At 38.5% G+C, this 17,617-nt stretch overlaps 1 protein-coding gene across 3 annotated transcripts in view; it reads left to right on the forward strand.

Moving 5' to 3' along the window:
- MACROH2A1 (macroH2A.1 histone) overlaps positions 1–14,970 on the forward strand; it is a 68,730-nt gene extending 53,760 nt beyond the window's left edge. Inside the window, exons 6-9 of one of the 3 annotated variants that reach the window (XM_089529762.1) lie at positions 4,389–4,479; positions 7,950–8,039; positions 10,950–11,124; positions 14,262–14,970. In XM_089529762.1, the coding sequence (XP_089385888.1) occupies positions 4,389–4,479; positions 7,950–8,039; positions 10,950–11,124; positions 14,262–14,427 (522 nt within the window). In that variant the 3' untranslated portion in view covers positions 14,428–14,970. Of the gene's footprint in view, positions 1–2,277; positions 2,378–4,388; positions 4,480–7,949; positions 8,040–10,949; positions 11,125–14,261 lie in introns of all 3 variants that reach the window. The other 2 variants (XM_089529753.1, XM_089529773.1) reach the window with 2 other exon arrangements.
- The last annotated feature ends 2,647 nt before the right edge of the window (positions 14,971–17,617 follow it).

Below are 17,617 nucleotides of genomic sequence, written 5' to 3' on the forward strand. Positions count from 1 at the left end.
AACTCTTCCAGAACATGGCCACATAGCCCGAAAAACCCACAAAAAACAAAGGCAACACAGTACCACTTCAGAGATAGTCACACTAATCTAATTACTGCCACTGAGAAACAATTCAGATGTTATGATTTATTGTCATTTGAATCTCAAATTATTTATGCGCTTTAATTAGTTATTTTGTTTGAATTGGTAAATTGAGAAAACATACTATACCAGCTTGCATAGTCAGTGCAGCTATGTGTCAAAATCTAATGGGATCACTTGCACACACTTCCCTTTTATACATAAAGAGAGATCTTTCAGGGCAGAACTGAGAGTACAGACTAGAGAGATGTAAAACACAACACAGCAAAGGGCATGTTATCTAACCTGCGTTTAGCCAGTTATCAATTGTTTGGGGCACAACCATTAACTGCCTACTGCAAACAATGTGCCCAACACTTGCAGATAAAATTACAGTTGGCCCTCCTTATCCACAGTTTTTTTTTTATCCATGGATTCAAGCATCCACGGGTTGAAAATATTCAGAAAAAGCATAAATTCCAAATAGCAAACCATGATTTTCCATGGTATATAAGAGACACCTTTTTGTTATGCCATTGGATTGAATGGCTTTTGAGCATCCACCGATTTTGTTATCCACAGGGAATTCTGGAACCAAACCCCAGCAGATAACAAGGGCCCACTGTACTCAGATCTGGCCTGACTTGGATGCTATAAGTGATGCAGATCCTTCTTGAACATATGAGATCCACCACATTTGTTTTATAGCCTTGCCTTTCCTGGCTTATTAAAAAGCTAGAAGGAACTGGCTGAATGGGTACAGGCATCTTTCCTACTTTCTTTTCACAGAATGCAAAGGCTTGTATTGTGACAGGCTTTTAATAAGTAAGACCCATCTCACCTAAACAACACACTGGATCTCGTTAATTGTTGTGCTGGCATGTGTGGGTTTGTGTGTGTGTGTGTGTGCACACGCACATGTTTAATGATGTATGCTCTAACCTGGTTTTCATTTTCTGATTGTTTAGTCTTTTTTTTCTTTTATATCTTGTGAATGTCTGATTTGCTATAAGCCACTTGGAATCCCAAACTGTGAAAAAAGTGGGGTAGAAATAACAACAAGAGCAACAACATAACAACAACAATAATTGACCTTTCTCTGTGTCACAGAACTGGGGAGACCAGGATGCACTGGCAAGCTCTGTGACTTTGGAGCCCATTCACACTATTCAGTTATTGGCATCTTTAGGGAGGGGCATTTGGAATTCTCACACAAAGTGTTCCAATGTTTCACCAAACTACAAATCCCAGAATTCATTAGGCTGGAAGGGTGGCAGTGACAGTGGAATAACAGCACTATAATTGTGTAGTGTGAATAGGCCCCTGGGTTTTTTTGGGTTTTTTTACACATCTCCCATAATCAGGCAATTAGGGCACATTAAGGAGAGTATTTTTCCAGTAACTTTGGCAAAATGTAGCGTATATTTATCCTTGAAATTATATTCACCAATGCATGCACACCAATGCAAACACTTGCACAGAAAAGCAAATTAGATCCATTTTCCCTACCAACCATGAGCAACAATGAATGAAATGTCTGATGATATCATGCCCTTAGCTTTGTGTCAACAGATTAGATGTATATATTATGTGCTTATATGCCACCTTAATACTGAGGTGACAAAGATGGGGTTTAAACATTTACATTTTTTAGACTGTAAGTCTCAAATTTCCCCAACCAGATCCACAAGGGAAGACAGGACATTTTACTCCAAAAGGGTAACTTTTCCGAGGTCTGATTGCAAGATGCTAAAAATTTTATATCCCATGTTCTGAATAAGGTTGCCAGATGAAAACTGTAGATGGCTGCTGTCTTCTTAATGGTTGTGTAGAGGAGGGAAATTTAGTAGGTATTGTTTGTCATATAGTCAGATAACACAATCATTGCAGATACAAAAGCTGCAGCCATAGCAGCTGGCAGCCATAGCTTTCAGAGAGTTATCCCCACCCCGACTGTTAAAAGTGTGCTGAACTAAGTCTTTGATCTGACCATGCTTCCTTCACACATGCAGAATTATGTTTGAGTCTTGGGTTTGAAACACATCTGTTCTTTTTATTTATTTACCAGGAACCTTCTTTATGACCTGCCATTTGTTTTTGCACATTTATTTGCAGTGGTGCTATCCCATCTGAGTTGCAATTCTTGCTTTACTGCAGCTTCTCTGTGATTTCCCAACTGTCCTGTTGTTATTTCCCACCACATGCTTTTCTTTTCAGCTGAACCTTATTCACAGTGAAATCAGTAATTTAGCCGGCTTCGAAGTGGAGGCCATTATCAATCCCACCAATGCTGACATTGACCTTAAAGATGATCTAGGTAAATGGGGAATGGGCTGCCATAACTAACAGTCACATGAAAATTATGGAATTCTAGTACTATTATCATGTAATAAGTGCAGTGTATTTAGAGTGCAGTTCTATTCCTGTCTTATCTGAAGGTAAGTCCCATTGAGTTTGATGGGGCTTATTCCTAGGCAAGTGAATATAGAACCGCAGACCTAAGCCCCAAAAATACTTAATGGAAGGATTATTAATAGATGCCCTTATTTAATAGTTGCATGACGACTATTAACTAATACCCTACCTGAAGTCACTTAAGCATTGTTCCATAATAATCAGCAGTGACTGTTGGTTCCTTTGGGAATGTTTCATATATGGATTCTTTGAGAACTAAAATAGTTTTATATCTCGCAATCTTTCTAATCATCAAGTTTCTTTGAAACTATTTAGTTTCTCCATTATGATTACATGTTTCTATTTTGACTTGAATAGGTAGAGATGGAAATTGGTGGAGAGAAATAGTTAATTAAAAGAAATTTCTCTTCTTCCATTGTTGTTTTTGAGCGTGATTCAGACAGCTTCTTGTTCTGATGTAAACAAATGCTATTTCAATAACTGGGTGTCCATACTAAATTTTGTTTTTAAATATTGGTGTTCAAGAGGAAATTTACATGTCCCTCAAAGGAAAGATGTTTAATAAAATTAATCTGTATGCTTTTATAAGGAGGATCTTATTCTATATCTGTTACTATAAGTGGGTTTAGTAATTTCTTACTGAAACAATGGATTTAGTTCTAACAAACTGCTCATTTTTCTGAATGCTAATATATACATTAGTGGGCAAAACCTGATCTAAAATGTTTACGGGAGAAATTCTCTCTCCAGTTACCCTCATACTGAAAAGTGAAAATTAAATAAACCAATATGTGAAAAGTTTAAATATTATGAAAGATTAATGGCATAAGTTTCATATGAAGCCATGTCACATGGCTTTTAGGTCTTTTGTTAGAAAACTAATACTTGTGACACATTGCAAGGTACAAATATTACAGTACATATAACCGAACAGAAGCATTTTTTTATAGTGAAATCCTCTATATGGTTATTCAGAAATATCAGACCAATTCTGACCCCAGCTGGCTGAGGAGTAGGAGCAAGAGGCCAGGCCCGCCTACCAGTGTAGAAGAATTCTGACAATAGGATGGGGAGTGTCTATTCCATGGGCACCAGGAAAAGAGATTCCACCTATACATTAGGAAGAACTTACTGACTGTAAGAGCTGTTTGACAGTGGAATAGACTGCACTGGAATGTAGTGGACTCACCTTTGGAGATCTTTAAAAATAAGTTGGGTGGGTATCTTTCAGGTGTGCTTTCATTGTATATTCTTGTATGGCAGGGGGTTTGATTAGATGGCCATTATGGTCCCTTCCAACTCTATGATTCCATGATCCTAGGTCACTTAGTTCAGTGGGACTTAATCACAGGGAAGTGAGTAAAGAAGAACAGCCTTAAATTCCCAGTGGTTTCTTTAAGGGAATTCAGAGTTCAGCAGGACTTCAAAAATTAGCTGGATTCAGGCATATCCTTAATATGATGATATATGTGGCAAATAATCAAGAAAAGACAGAAATAAAGTCTGTTAGTAATCGGAATGGAGAAACAAGTTGTTTTGTTGGGCTTGATGATCCAGGTGTAAGATATTGTTATCATCATGTTCTATAAGATTCTAGTTTCGCAGGTTTCCACAAAGCCAAGCAGGTGCTAGCTGCTCTTAATACTTTCTTTCTGAAATTCTTGCCGTGCCTTTGACCTCTTGGTGAAACACAAAAATTGTTGAATTTGAAGCTTCTCTACCTCCTGCTTTCACCTCCCTCTCCCTTTGCTGAGCACATATCTGTACATTTATTTTGGGTTTTGTCATAATTTTTGGCACATATTTTCAGCCCAGAAGGTAGGAAAACAAAGATGTTGGTACTTGCATAAATGTAGATCCTCTTCTGGGTCTTTGGCCAACATGGTTGATACACATTTGTTTACCTGTTGTAGTTGCAAGTTGTTCAGGCTGACATTGCCACGATCGACAGTGATGCTGTCGTTCACCCGACAAACTCTGACTTCTACACCGGTGGTGAAGTAGGTAATGGAGAGTTCAGTGCTGCAGAGTTTGTATGTGTGTGCATGACCAATCAGCAGCCACCAGCTTGCCTATGCTTTGCAGATCTGCATTATTTTCTACCTTCCAGCAGTCTCCTCCAGCTTCAAGTCAATAAATGCAAAAGACTTCTAATCAATATTGGAATTGTACAAAGCAATTTCACCAAAACCTTTGCTTTGTAGGTCACATTGAAATTAATGTTATTATGGGGGAAAGTAATATGCCCACCTTGAACATAAAATGCCAGCCTAAAAACAATGATATAATATTCATCTATGCCTCTTAGAGTGGAATATGAAACTTTGGCTTTTGGAATGCATCTTAACTTGGTTAATAGAGTTGTCCCCAAGTGATGCTAGAAATCTGTGTTGGAGTTTAGGCATCTCTAACAAAGGCATCCTCACTAACTGCTAGAATTCTTAAGCAGAAGATGCAGCCATTGACAGTGGTTTAAACCCAATATATCTTTACACGGCTGATATTCTCACACATTTGTATAAAGATTCTTTTAAAAAAGAAAAGAAAGACATAAACTTGGAATAGTTGTGTAACTAGATCTGTTATCACCTGTACTCATCAAATTTAAGATGATGTGATCTTTTAAAATAAAATATTGATGGCTCATGATTGCAATGACAAATGGCGACAAGCAAATTTAAATGCAAAATGGCCACTTTTTTAAAAAAAATTGTAAATCATAAATAGATTTCAAAGCTATTTTTGAAACATCTGATCACATTTTTTGAGTGATGCACTTGTAACTTCAGCTTCAGTTGGCAGCTGAATATACAAAATCACTGTGGATATTGGGTCAGAGTTATGTTATCAAAGAAAAAAATACCATGTCCCCATGCTGGTTTATTTCACTCAGTAGCCAACAATGTTTTAGTTGCCAGTGACTGCTGGAAGGAAGAATAGAAATGCACACATGCTTAGCTTCAAATGATTAACTTTTATACATAGAAAGGACTTTCTAACCACAATATGTGTTGGGGAAATATTTTGAAAAAAATTACAGGCTTGAATTTTTGCCGAGGCTGTTGTCACCATTATACCAATGCTTGCTTTGAGAGCATGAAATATTGACTTTATTCTGTGGGAGTAACACATATTTTTATGCCTGTGACAAGAAAAGAAGTATTAACCTGTATATTGTGGAGCAGGGCCCCTTAAATAGAGCCATTTAGCTTAGTGTAAAAGGTTAATATAATACATCATTTCTTGAGTCACTCTAGTAGTATCACAGCACAGATTTGATATAGCATTTTAAATGCTATATCGATTTTAAAATCATATCAAACTGAATAAGGCTCGTATATTTAAATGGCAGCAAATTCAAGACCCTGTAGAGATGTTTCTTGGATTTTATATCTTAGGCACCAAAATACTGCATCTCTGATGCTTATATAGATGCACTGATATAGGGGGCAACTGAAGGGAAGAGAAATTCTTCCAGTCACATCATATTTCTCAAGTCAGTGCCTGTTTCATGTCCATTCATGACTAATACAGTATTTTTACAGGAATATAGCTAGAGACATATTCAGGCATCCTCATTACAGTTCAAGTAGTTGCCCCTTTCTGGGTGTCTTGGGATGATTAATTACCGGTAGTCAGATTTTCAGTTTCAGAATCAGAAACATTCAGACCACTTTTCCATCCAGCTTGTTAAGGACTGGCAGTCCCTCTGCAGGATTTCAAGGAACGGTGCCACATGTCTCATGTGGAATTTGATGCATGCAAATCCTCTGCTTTACCAAAGAGGTGCAGCTAGAGACTGTCATAGAGATGAGCATGCCTCTTAACTACATGCAAACATTTAAATCCATTACTGAGACTTATATCTTGTTCTTTCCTTTGTAAAGTTAGTGTCATTTTTCCCAGACATTCTCTTGTCCAGATCAGCTGAGCTTTAACAGTATATCTGGAACATTTCTTGGAATTTTTGCAATTACTAGTCTGAATGGATTAGCATAAGAGCACATAATACACCTGCCTAGGTAAGGCATAAGGAGGTCAGGGTGTGGTTTCAGCCTAGCTGGGAGACCACTTAAGAGCCATCAGTGCCATATGAGATCCAAGATTCATCCACAGGTAACAAATTAGCTCTAAAAAGAAGGTAATGAACCATTGAGCTAGAAACCATCCATATCTTTGGCCAATAAAAATGAGGTGAGTTAACATGGCATTAGAAGTCTGCCACATTTAGTGAGGGATGCTGAGGGAGATAGAATACATCTTCATTTGCTCTTGTGCTTTTTCTGTTCTTTTGACACATGGTCTCAAATGCAAATATATTTCACTGAGCATATTATATGTGCACATCCATTAAAAATTGCAGTACCCTCCTCCATATTGCTAAAATGAAATTTACTTCACAAAATATGACAGTACACAAAATAAGTATGTATTGCTGAGTTAAATAACAAGAGTACGCAAGAACTTAGCCAATGGCTGTGCGCATAAGCATTCTGTACACCCCATTGAAAGAAGCATGGTTTATTTCCCAAATGAATATGTTTAAGATTAAGCTGCAGCAATCAATTTGCAAACCAACTTTCTCAGTTCAGAATCAATCAAGTATCACTGATGCTGTTCCTTGCTTTGCTACTTGTATAATCATAAAGCAAAATGCCATGGGAATTTGGGGTGCTTAGTTTTAGGAATAAACCTTATGGGCTACCTTATTATTTCTTCTGTATTAAAGAAAAGCTGCAAAATAAGATCTAAACCATTTAGTGGTGGACTGCCTTTGTGCAAATCTCAACCTGTAACTTCAACAATGCAGCTCCCTCCCTCACACGAGCAGCATTTGTCAGTCTTCTATAGCTGCAGTTGAACAATGCAGTGGAGGAATATGTTCCCTAGAGACTCTCCTTATTACTGAGGCTCTTCCTCTTGGTTAAAGGTGGTTCAACAAGCCGGGCAATTGTCAAGTAAAGCAGCCCGCTGCACTCACAAGACTGTTTCACTCCCGGGGGCCACCTGTTGGGGTCAGGGATGAAGATGAGGTGAGTTTCAAGTTCTTCTTATGGCAAATTTGTCTTTAAAACTATCTGTAATAGAAGTGGGATCTTGCCCTCGTGAGGAAAAGAGTTGATGCCATTGAATAACCATATTCCCCGGAACACTGTCTACCTCCTGGGGCAGAGGAAGCAGCTAGAAATGTCACCGCTCTGCTGGTTGACACTGAGAATTGCATCAGAAAATGTTTTCAGATATAATTTTTTTAAAATTCTGTGGGAGGGTGACTTTTTTAAAAAGAGAGAAGAAGAGAGAGAGAGTGATTGAGAGACAGAAAGGGAAATGTTCTGGACTAGTCCCCAAAGGTTTAGATCTTACTTTGCAGTCCCCCAAATTTTTTTGCTCAGAGAAATCTATGATGTTTTGACCATCTAAAGCCATAAATGTTCTGTCAGATATGGAACAGTCACAAATCTGTCCTTGTGCAGGTAGTACCTTGGAGAAGAAAGGCGGAAAAGAATTCGTGGAGGCTGTGGTTGAACTTCGGAAAAAGAGTGGGCCATTGGACACAGCAGGAGGTGCAGTTTAAACTCCAGCGAAACAGGAGAAATTAAATATCTGCATGTACCATAATATTCTAGTTTGGTTTAATTGAAATGTGTTCTTTTGATGATTACGAAAAGCTTACCTGCACCAAGCCGTTTCTGAGGATTTTGTTGAAAGACTTCTGGAGTATGTTTAAATATTTGCAGTTTTAAAAGTGAATACCCCTAAAAAATAATTTAACAATGTGGAAACAGGTAATGAAGGAGGAAAAGTGATATTGTGCACAATAACATGTCAGTAACATACATATTTATAATTAAGAATTAGGGTTTAAAAGCTTTAGACATGCATAAGTAATTTACAGCTATTTTTTGCATGCCTACTTGAAAGTAGGTCCAATGGATTTCATGAGCTTATTTCCAGTGAGTACATAATTGCAGCTTAAGGTACTGCTTCAGTATGAAAGCTAGTATATTATACCAACTTTTTCAGAGAAGAAAATGCAATTTGGGTATCTGTTTCACCAGTGATGTACCTGGATGAGAAATGAGTAAAAGGAGTTCCTTGAGTGTGGAATCTCAGTAGCCATTTGCATAGTCCCTTCTATTTTTGCATTCCTTTCCACAGTTACCATTGTCTATGGGAGACATCCTGTTTTTGCCACAATATAAGAACAATATATCAAAAAGTAAAAATTCTCCCCTAGTGCTAATATCAGTTTGTAGGAGGTAAGTTATGATACACATACAAAACAACATGAATCCTGTGCTGGGAGGAAGGAAGGCTATAAATTAAATAAATAGATAAAATAAAAATGAGTATAATACTGAACAAAGCATTGAAAAGAAAAGTACAGCACACAATTGTAAATAAATAAAACTAAAGTTATTAATTCAGACGTCTGACTCCAAGTCTATTATAGTGTTAAATTTATAACATGGTCATACAGTTGGAATGATGCATATCTTTTTGCTATGAAAGCATATAGTGCTATATGCAGGAAACATTCATGGATAGCTGTGTTGGCCATATAGCAAAGTACACTAACATCCAAAATTCACAGAACAGAGATACCATCATTTGGACATCCAAAATACACAAAATACATGATGCAAGCATTTTGGCTGGCCAAATAAAAATATCCATATTGATTGCTGTATACAGATACAGCTCCATGGTGGCTCAGCAGTAAGACACTGATGATTGCAAGGTCAGCAATTCAAGACTCAAGCTCCATGGGCCAGAGTGAGCTCCCATCGCTAGTCCCAGCTTCTGCCTAGCTAGGAGTTCAAAAGCATGTAAAGGTGCAATTAGATAAATAGTTACCACTTTGGTAAGTGAAAGAGATGAGCACAACACCCTACACACTTGACTAAATATTCATATCAAAGAAGAAACTTTTACCTTTTATACAGATACACCAAAGCTGGGACTGGCCATAAACCCTTATTATATTTGTTAAATTAGCAGATAATCAGTTGTTCCATAGAAAAAAGCCCAGTACAACAAAGTGGATAATGCATTCTACAGATGTGAATATAGTTTTAAAATGTACGTTCATAATAGTGTTCCAGTTTAAATCTTAAAAACATAGTTTAATGTTACTTGCACAGAAGTCATGTCCTCTGTGCCATCTCAGGGGATGGACTCATATGCTCCCATCTCTAGTTTCTGCATCTTATGTTGTCACAAGGAAGAGATTAAAAGGTTCCCCTTCCATTGTCAATAACCATGGTTTGTTATGTCTGGAGCAGGTCCTGGTTAATCTTAGCTGTGGTTTTAAGAAAGTGAGAATAAACCATGGTTCATATTCCCCCCCAGTCCATACTTAAAACGTACAATATTATTTCTGAGTTCTGGCATAATAAGTAACTGCAGTTAGTTAGAAGCAAAAGTTTTCAGTTTTCCTGTCACAGTGGAAAAGGAAATGGTTCAGTTCATGAGACTGATTCAGACAGGGCCAAAGCTCATTCAGATAGGGCCAAAGCAGGGATGGGCACTTTGTCCCTCCAGCTGTTTTTGCAGTTCATGTTGAATTCAGAAACATAGCACCAAAAGTAGTGGTGCAGTAGTTAAAAAAAACCCAACAAAACTCTTTTTGACATTAATACAAGGTGCATGGGTAGTGTGCACCTTATTTTAGAAAATAATTGCACTTTCATTTGGTGAGAGGAGGCACAGTGTTTTCAGATTGCAGCCCTCTTGAGGCCCAGTGAAGAATATGTGCAACTCTTGGGCCTTGAGTAGTTGCACATCCCTGCCCTAAAGCAAATAAGTCGACCTCATGTATAAGTCAAGGGCAGGTTTCGGGGCCAAAATTATGGATTTTGCTATGACCCGTGGATAAGTCAAGGGTAAAACTTAGGGGCATATAGCAAAGGATCTAAAGGACGAAGCAAAGCAAAACAATGTCAAAGAACTTATAAAATTAACTATGTGCTTACTCATAAGACTGGATGGATGAGAGAGTAGAAGGGGTCAGTGCTTCACATATTATACTCTTGCTTTTCATCAGGAGATGGTTCCTTATTTTAAATAAGATTAATATACAGTATTTACATTGACCCGTGGATAAGTCGAGTCATTTTTTGGGGTCAGTTTTTTACCTAAATTTCTAGACTTATACATGAGTATATACAGTAAGCGTTTTTCTGAAATTAAGTTGGTGTTTCCCCCTCTTCTAGTTGCTACCACAGAACTCAATTTCACCTGCATGTAGTAGCAGTATTTGTGGCCATATTGAGATGCAAGGAGCAGGTGAATGTGAAACTGGCCCCAGACCTGCCAAAATAATTCACCTTACGCTAAACCAAACACAGTCCATTGGATTTCAATAATGAATTGTATATATTCTTCACTAGTTTAATCTTGTTTCTCACTCTTTCACTATTCAAAATCTTAAATCGCTAACATTTGCTTTCTTCCCCCCTCCCCCCAACCAGCTGTTGTCAGCGCAGGCCATGGGTTGCCTGCTAAGTTTGTGATCCATTGCAATAGCCCTAGCTGGGGTGCAGACAAATGTGAAGAGCTGTTGGAGAAGACAGTGAAAAACTGCTTAGCTCTGGCAGACGAGAAGAAGCTGAAATCAATTGCATTTCCTTCCATTGGAAGTGGAAGGTAAGGCTGGCCTAAGAAATGTGTGACAAAAATCTGTTAAGAGATTTGCTTTGTTTTTCTAGTACCATCATCTTGTTCAGATATATCATTGTTGTCATATTGACAGTTCTTGTGTGCATCTACACTGTAGTATTAATGCAGTTTGCCACCAGTTTAACTGCCATAGCGGAATTCTACAGAATCCTGGGGTTTGTAGTTTTGTTGAGATACCAGCACTTTTTAACAGAGAAAGGTAAAAACTTTTGTAAAACTACAAATCCCAGGATTTCACAGGATGGCGCTACAACACTTAAAGTGATATGAAACTACATTATTTCTACAGTGCAGATGTACCCCTCATTTCCATACTCTATTTGCCTCTCTTCTGCAATGTATTCTTGATTGCAGAGAGTACCTTGCCAAGCTGCTGTCTTCCAACAGGCCAAAACAAGCAACAACTTAGAGGCCTTTCCCAGTACCTGCCTCATGCTATGAGGGGAAGCTAATGTTGGGACTGATTTCTGCCACACAGGGTTCTAGTTTCTGGGACTGCCTTCTGGAGCTCAAGGCAAATAGCTGTAGCCAGCATTCAACTCATATCCTCTGTGTCCCTTGTTGAAAAGCAATGTATAAATTATTGCCATTTTCAGAGAGAGATGATGCTTCCAGCCAGCAAAGTGGGTAGGCTTGGGTCAGTTGCAGTCCCTTTTGAGGGGAGCTGTCCCCAACTCATAGAGATTCCCTACACTGCCCATTTTGTGCTTTCCCCCTCCCCAAAAGATGGAGAATTGCATTTCCTAGAAACCTCTAGCAGCAAGAATTCACCTTTTAATTTGGTTGCAAGGTCTTCCAAAGTCTTTAACTTATTTTTCACCTATAACTAAAAATTGACTTTTGGCCATTTCAGTGTGGGTGGGGTGAGGGGGTTTATGACAGCCCTTTTGATGGCCAGAGGATCCCTGTAACAAAAACAAAATGCCCCCCAGACCAGCTGCAGTTGCCCACCCCGTGTTTTAAGAGCTCTGAAACAGGGCCACATGCTCCTAGTAGTTTTAATTACCTTTTACAACAGGCAGCTTATGGTCAAAGGAAATGCCTGTTGCTACAAAATTATGTTATGAAAATTCATATCTGTAGAATGTCAGAACAGTTAAGGAAACCAGATCCTTATTGAGCTGCCTACAGTGACACACACATTATGTCATTATAAATGTAAAAAATAAATAAATCCTATTTTGCATTTTCATATTGCAGTGTGGTAGAGATCATTTGCTTACTGTGTAATACTGTCATAGCTTTTCAGACAGTGATGAAAATGGATTGCATTCACATTTCTGACACAAACCAGGCCTCATAGTATTTTGACAACTTTCCATACCTGTACATATTGTCCACATTCATTCCTGAAGCCAACAGTAACTTGATTGCAGTAGTTTGGTAATGCATATTGAATGAACTTTATGACTTTAATGTCAAAATAATCAAATATTAGCAGAGTGTATATGGGCAGGAGCAAACCTGATGCATATATGTAGAGATCACAGTATCTCTGTGATTGTTCCCTGATGTCTGGTGCTTAAGATAGAAGTCCTTCAAGATAATGTATTGTTTTGCCAAGCTCAGATAGTCTTGTTCTTCTATGGAAAGACCAAAAGTCTCAACTTGCATAAATAATAAAGCAGAGAAGAGGAAAAGAATCTTCCATCATTTGGTAGAACTACACTTTGTGTGGCAGGGGAGGAGTTGAAGAGCATTTGAATCAGGGTGGTGCTTTAAATAAAAATGTGTTCCTTTGAAGTGTAACATGCTCATCCTGCTAATTCAGTTAGCAAGTATTAGAGTTTTTAAAAAAAATATTAAAGTATTTTTAATAATTTTTTTTAAAAAAACAGCTTATAACATTAAACGTTTCGAAGGCATTCTCTCTCAGATCCAACACATGTACACAGCTGTTTTGGGACAGACATCTGTCAAGCAGACACTACTCATTAAACCTACATAAATAGCTTAATTCTCCTTTATGACTGAAGAATGGGTTTATATGGTGGTGAACAATGTTTGTGTATGTAATTTTTTTCAAAAGGACAGGGGGAGCAGTAGCCCATGTACAGAATTTAGTGTGCCAGATGGCCTCCCAAATCTAAATTCTGCAGCCCAAATGGAAAAAAAATAGCTGCAAGTTCAGTATTTTAAGCAACAGTTATACATAGTTCAGATGTCAACATCAAACTTTATCCTAATTTTACTATTACAGATCTGGCATCTATTTGAGTGCTCAATCCCTCCTCAAAAAAAAAAAAAAAAGTCAACCCAGGAAAATATCAAACTCCACCTCAATCATTCATTGCTATGGGCACAGCTGTTCTCCTGTTACCAAATGCATACAGTCCTATTGACTGATTTGATCTGAAGCATTTTCATGCTACATAAAGCATTTTGATTCCACTTCAGTTGCCATGGGTGCATCTTATGGCATGCTGAGATTTCTGGTTTGGTCTGAGGCACTGGAGGAGCTCTTTGACTGAGAATTCTAAATCCCCCGCCTCTCAGTGGGCCTGTTCGCGTTACATAATTATAGTACTGTATTTCACTTTAACTGTCATAGCAACATCCCATGGAATTCTAGGATTTGGAGTTTAGAGAGGGGACTTGACTTCTCAGCCAGATGGTTCCTCTGGTGCTTCTGACCAAACTACAAACCTCAGGATTCCATAGGCTGGAACAATGGCCATTAGAGTGGAATCATAATATTCTAACCATATGATCTTGAGCCAGCACTATGACTGTGGAGACCAGGGTTTGAATACCAGTTTGGTCATGGACAAGTCACACTCTCTCAGCCTCAGAGGATGGCAATGGCAAACTCCCTCTGAAGAAACATGCCAAGAACCCCCATGATAGGTTTGCCTTAAGGTCACCTAAGTCGGAGACAGTTTAAAGGAACACAACAACATGGTCTTAAGCTCAGTGTTCAAAACAAAAACCATAATGTTTTGCTAATATTGTTTTTGTAAATGCTGTTTGCTCACTCTAATTAGTATAGACACGCACACATGCTTTGTAACATTTTACATACAAGGAAATGTCTATGTGTACTTTGGAATGGAACATGTTGGTGTGGAATACTAACCTTTTCCCTCTCCTCTGCATTCTCCTAGGAATGGTTTCCCAAAACAGACTGCTGCCCAGCTGATTCTGAAAGCCATTTCCAACTATTTTGTGTCCACAATGTCCTCTTCGATCAAAACGGTGTATTTTGTGCTCTTTGACAGTGAGAGTATAGGGATTTATGTGCAAGAAATGGCCAAGTTAGATGCCAACTAAGTCTAGAAAGTGAACAACACCTGTCTCCTTGCCCATCCCTCTCCCCCTCAAATTCTTAAATCCACATTGTGAAACAAGAGCGCCCCTTATTTGAAATTTTTGTTCCTCTAGGGGAAATAAAGGTGGGGCTTTTTTTTCTTTTCTTTTTTTGGACTTTCTAAAATGTTTTTATGTTGGCACTGATAGTTGGCATCACTGCTGTTAATGCACTGTATTCCAGGCATTGTCTGAATTTAGTGTAATCTAGAAGATTTTATAGTCTTATTTTAATGAAGTATGGATTGATGCAAAAAGTTGTTAGCATAGTCTTTTATTCGTGAAAGAAATTGGCAGATCCTATTTTGTAACTGTGTTGTGGTGCTTTTATCATGTGGCGTTCTTTTCTCATTTTTTTAAAGAAAGAGAAAAAAAATGTTACGCATCTAATTCATGTTTATTTCTTGTCTTAATGATAAATCTGGGGAGAAAAGAACCCTGTTGCCCTTAATTATATTTGCAATTTGGAATTTGTGTGAACTGATTTAGTAAAATGTTTGAAATGGTCTAGTTTGTGTATTGTAAATTAATGCTTTCTGAGCATCTCATAAATACACATCAACATATTTCACACACATATTTCTTTAATAACCAAAGAAGATACTTGTGTTACGGTATGATGAGTGCCTAATCAAACATTTGAGATGTATCCACACTGCAGAAATAAAGCCATTGAGACCACTTTAATTGCCATGATGCAATGCTATGGAATTACGGGGCCTTTCAGTTTTGCAACCTATGTAGCCTTCCCTGCCAAAAAGCTCTAGTCCTTTACCAAACTACAAATACCAGAATTCCATAGCACTGAGCCATGAAAGCTAAAGTGGTGTCGAACTACTTTATTTCAGCAGTCTGCCAGCAGCCTCGGTTATTAAGTTCTTACATCTAACAGAGGTAACCTTACCTCTAACTTTCAGTTAGTCTTAAAGGCTTTTTGTGGGTTTTTGGACTATGAGGCTGTGTTCTATTATTATTATTATTATTATTATTATTATTATTTGTATTTTCCCACCTCTCCCTGCGGATTGAGGCAGGATTACATCAACAAATTAACACAACACAGATATAAAATGCTATCAATTAAACACTGACATTATTATGAATTCAATAAAATAGCTAAAACATCTAGAGCATCTAAAACGTTGAGAAAACATATATCATAACCAGGTGTGAAGCATTTTATCTTAAAGATCTCCTATAAGAGGTCGGATGGATAAGCCCATGAGAAGCGATCCGTCTTAATTGCTTTCTTAAAGGCATCTAAGGTGGTGATAAGACGGATCTCTTCTGGTAGGCTGTTCCATAGTTTGAGGGCTGCGACCGTAAACGATCTATGGGAAGTTGACATTAACCTGGGCTTATGGTATTCTAATAAATTCTTCCCAGATGTCCTGAGAATGCGGGCCAGATTGTGTAGGGAGAGGCATTCCCTCAAGTAACTCAGGTCCAAGCCATGAAGGGCTTTAAAGGTAATAACCAACACTTTGTACTGTGCCCAGAAGCTAATCAGCAGCCAGTGAAGAGTTTTTAACACAGGTGTTACATGGGCCAACCTAGGTGAGAGTTTATTCCTGACATTTCGCCAGCAGCTGTGGCTGGCATATTCAGAGAATGCTGGAATGGAAGAGCATCTTCTCTGAAGATGCCAGCCACAGCTGCTGTCAAAACTTCAGGAATAAATTCTTCTAGAACACAGTTTCATAGCCCGAAAAGCCCACAGAAAAAATATGGATGTCGGCCATGAAAGCCATCAACTTCAGTCTCAAAGGTGCTACAAGTTCTCTTCACATACTGAATCTACAGACTAACACTATATCTTTGAATGCTACCTCGAGTAATCCTAAAGTGGATGAGAAGCTGGTGGCAGAGGAAACACCATTTTCTCAGCACTACCAGGACAAGAAGACGGGGATGGAAAGTAGACAGCTACTGTGTTGTTACTATTGATGTGTGTGTGTGCATATGTAACTAAGCTGATATAAATTATTGGTACTAGTTTTTACTCTATGAAGTAGCTGCAGTGATATAAAACACCATTGTTTTCAATGGATGACTTCTTTAGGCAAGCATCTTTCTCTATAGTCAAATGAAAATGGCTTTTTTGCACCACACCCTAAGTATGCATTTCTGAAAGTTTCAGAAGTATGTGAGGCATTTCTGAAAGTTTCAAAAGGGCTTTGCATTGGCCTTTTCAGTGTGATGCAGCAGCTAAAAAGGCCAATGCAATTTTAGGCTGTGTCAATAAAAGTATAGTGTCTAGATCAAGGGAAGTAATAGTGCCACTGTATTCTGCTTTGGTCAGGCCCCACCTGGAATATTGTGTCCATTGAGAAACTGGAGCTTGTCCAAAGGAGAGCGACTAAAATGGTGAAGGATCTGGAAACCATGCCCTATGAGGAACGACTTCGGAAGCTGGGAATGTTTAACCTGGAGAAGAGAAAGTTAAGAGGTGATAAGATAGCCCTGTTTAAATATTTGAAGGGATGTCATATTGAAGAGGAAGCAAGCTTGTTTTCTGCTGCTCCAGAGACTAGGACCCAGAACAATGGATGCAAGTTCCAAGAAAAGAGATTCCACCTCAACATTAGGAGGAACTTCCTGACAGTAAGGGCTGTTCGACAGTGGAACACACTCCCTCGGAGTGTAGTGGAGTCTCCTTCCTTGGAGGTCTTTAAGCAGAGGCTGGATGGCCATCTGTCGGGGATGCTTTGATTGAGATTTCCTGCATGGCAGAAGGTTGGACTGGATGGCCCTTCTGGTCTCTTCCAACTCTACGATTCTATGATTCTAAGTTCCAGGATAGTAGGACTATTGCCTAGCATATCCCTAAAAGGTGCCTTCATTACAACCTCCACTAGGTGTCACTAAAAGAGTTGCAGGAATTGAAGAAGGGCCACTTAACCGCTTTGGAATTTTTCCTGCAAGAGGCAAAGTTTGGTTTGGTTTGGTTTGGTTTGTCAGCACTTTTTGTATGTATGTTGTATCTGTGATCATCTGAACACAAATGAAGACTTAGATGTCCTGGATGCTATTTGCAAGGAAAATGCTGTGGGCGTGAGAATTTGAAACTACACCATGCTATCAGATGTCAGAATTGTGAAACGACTGAAAACCATGTTGCATCATTTTCAGACACTGAAATGAAAAGCAAATG

The sequence above is a fragment of the Sceloporus occidentalis genome, unplaced genomic scaffold (genome assembly GCF_023333645.1).
Source record: "Sceloporus occidentalis isolate IW3139 unplaced genomic scaffold, rSceOcc1.0.p SCAF_1, whole genome shotgun sequence".
NCBI lineage: Eukaryota > Metazoa > Chordata > Lepidosauria > Squamata > Phrynosomatidae > Sceloporus > Sceloporus occidentalis.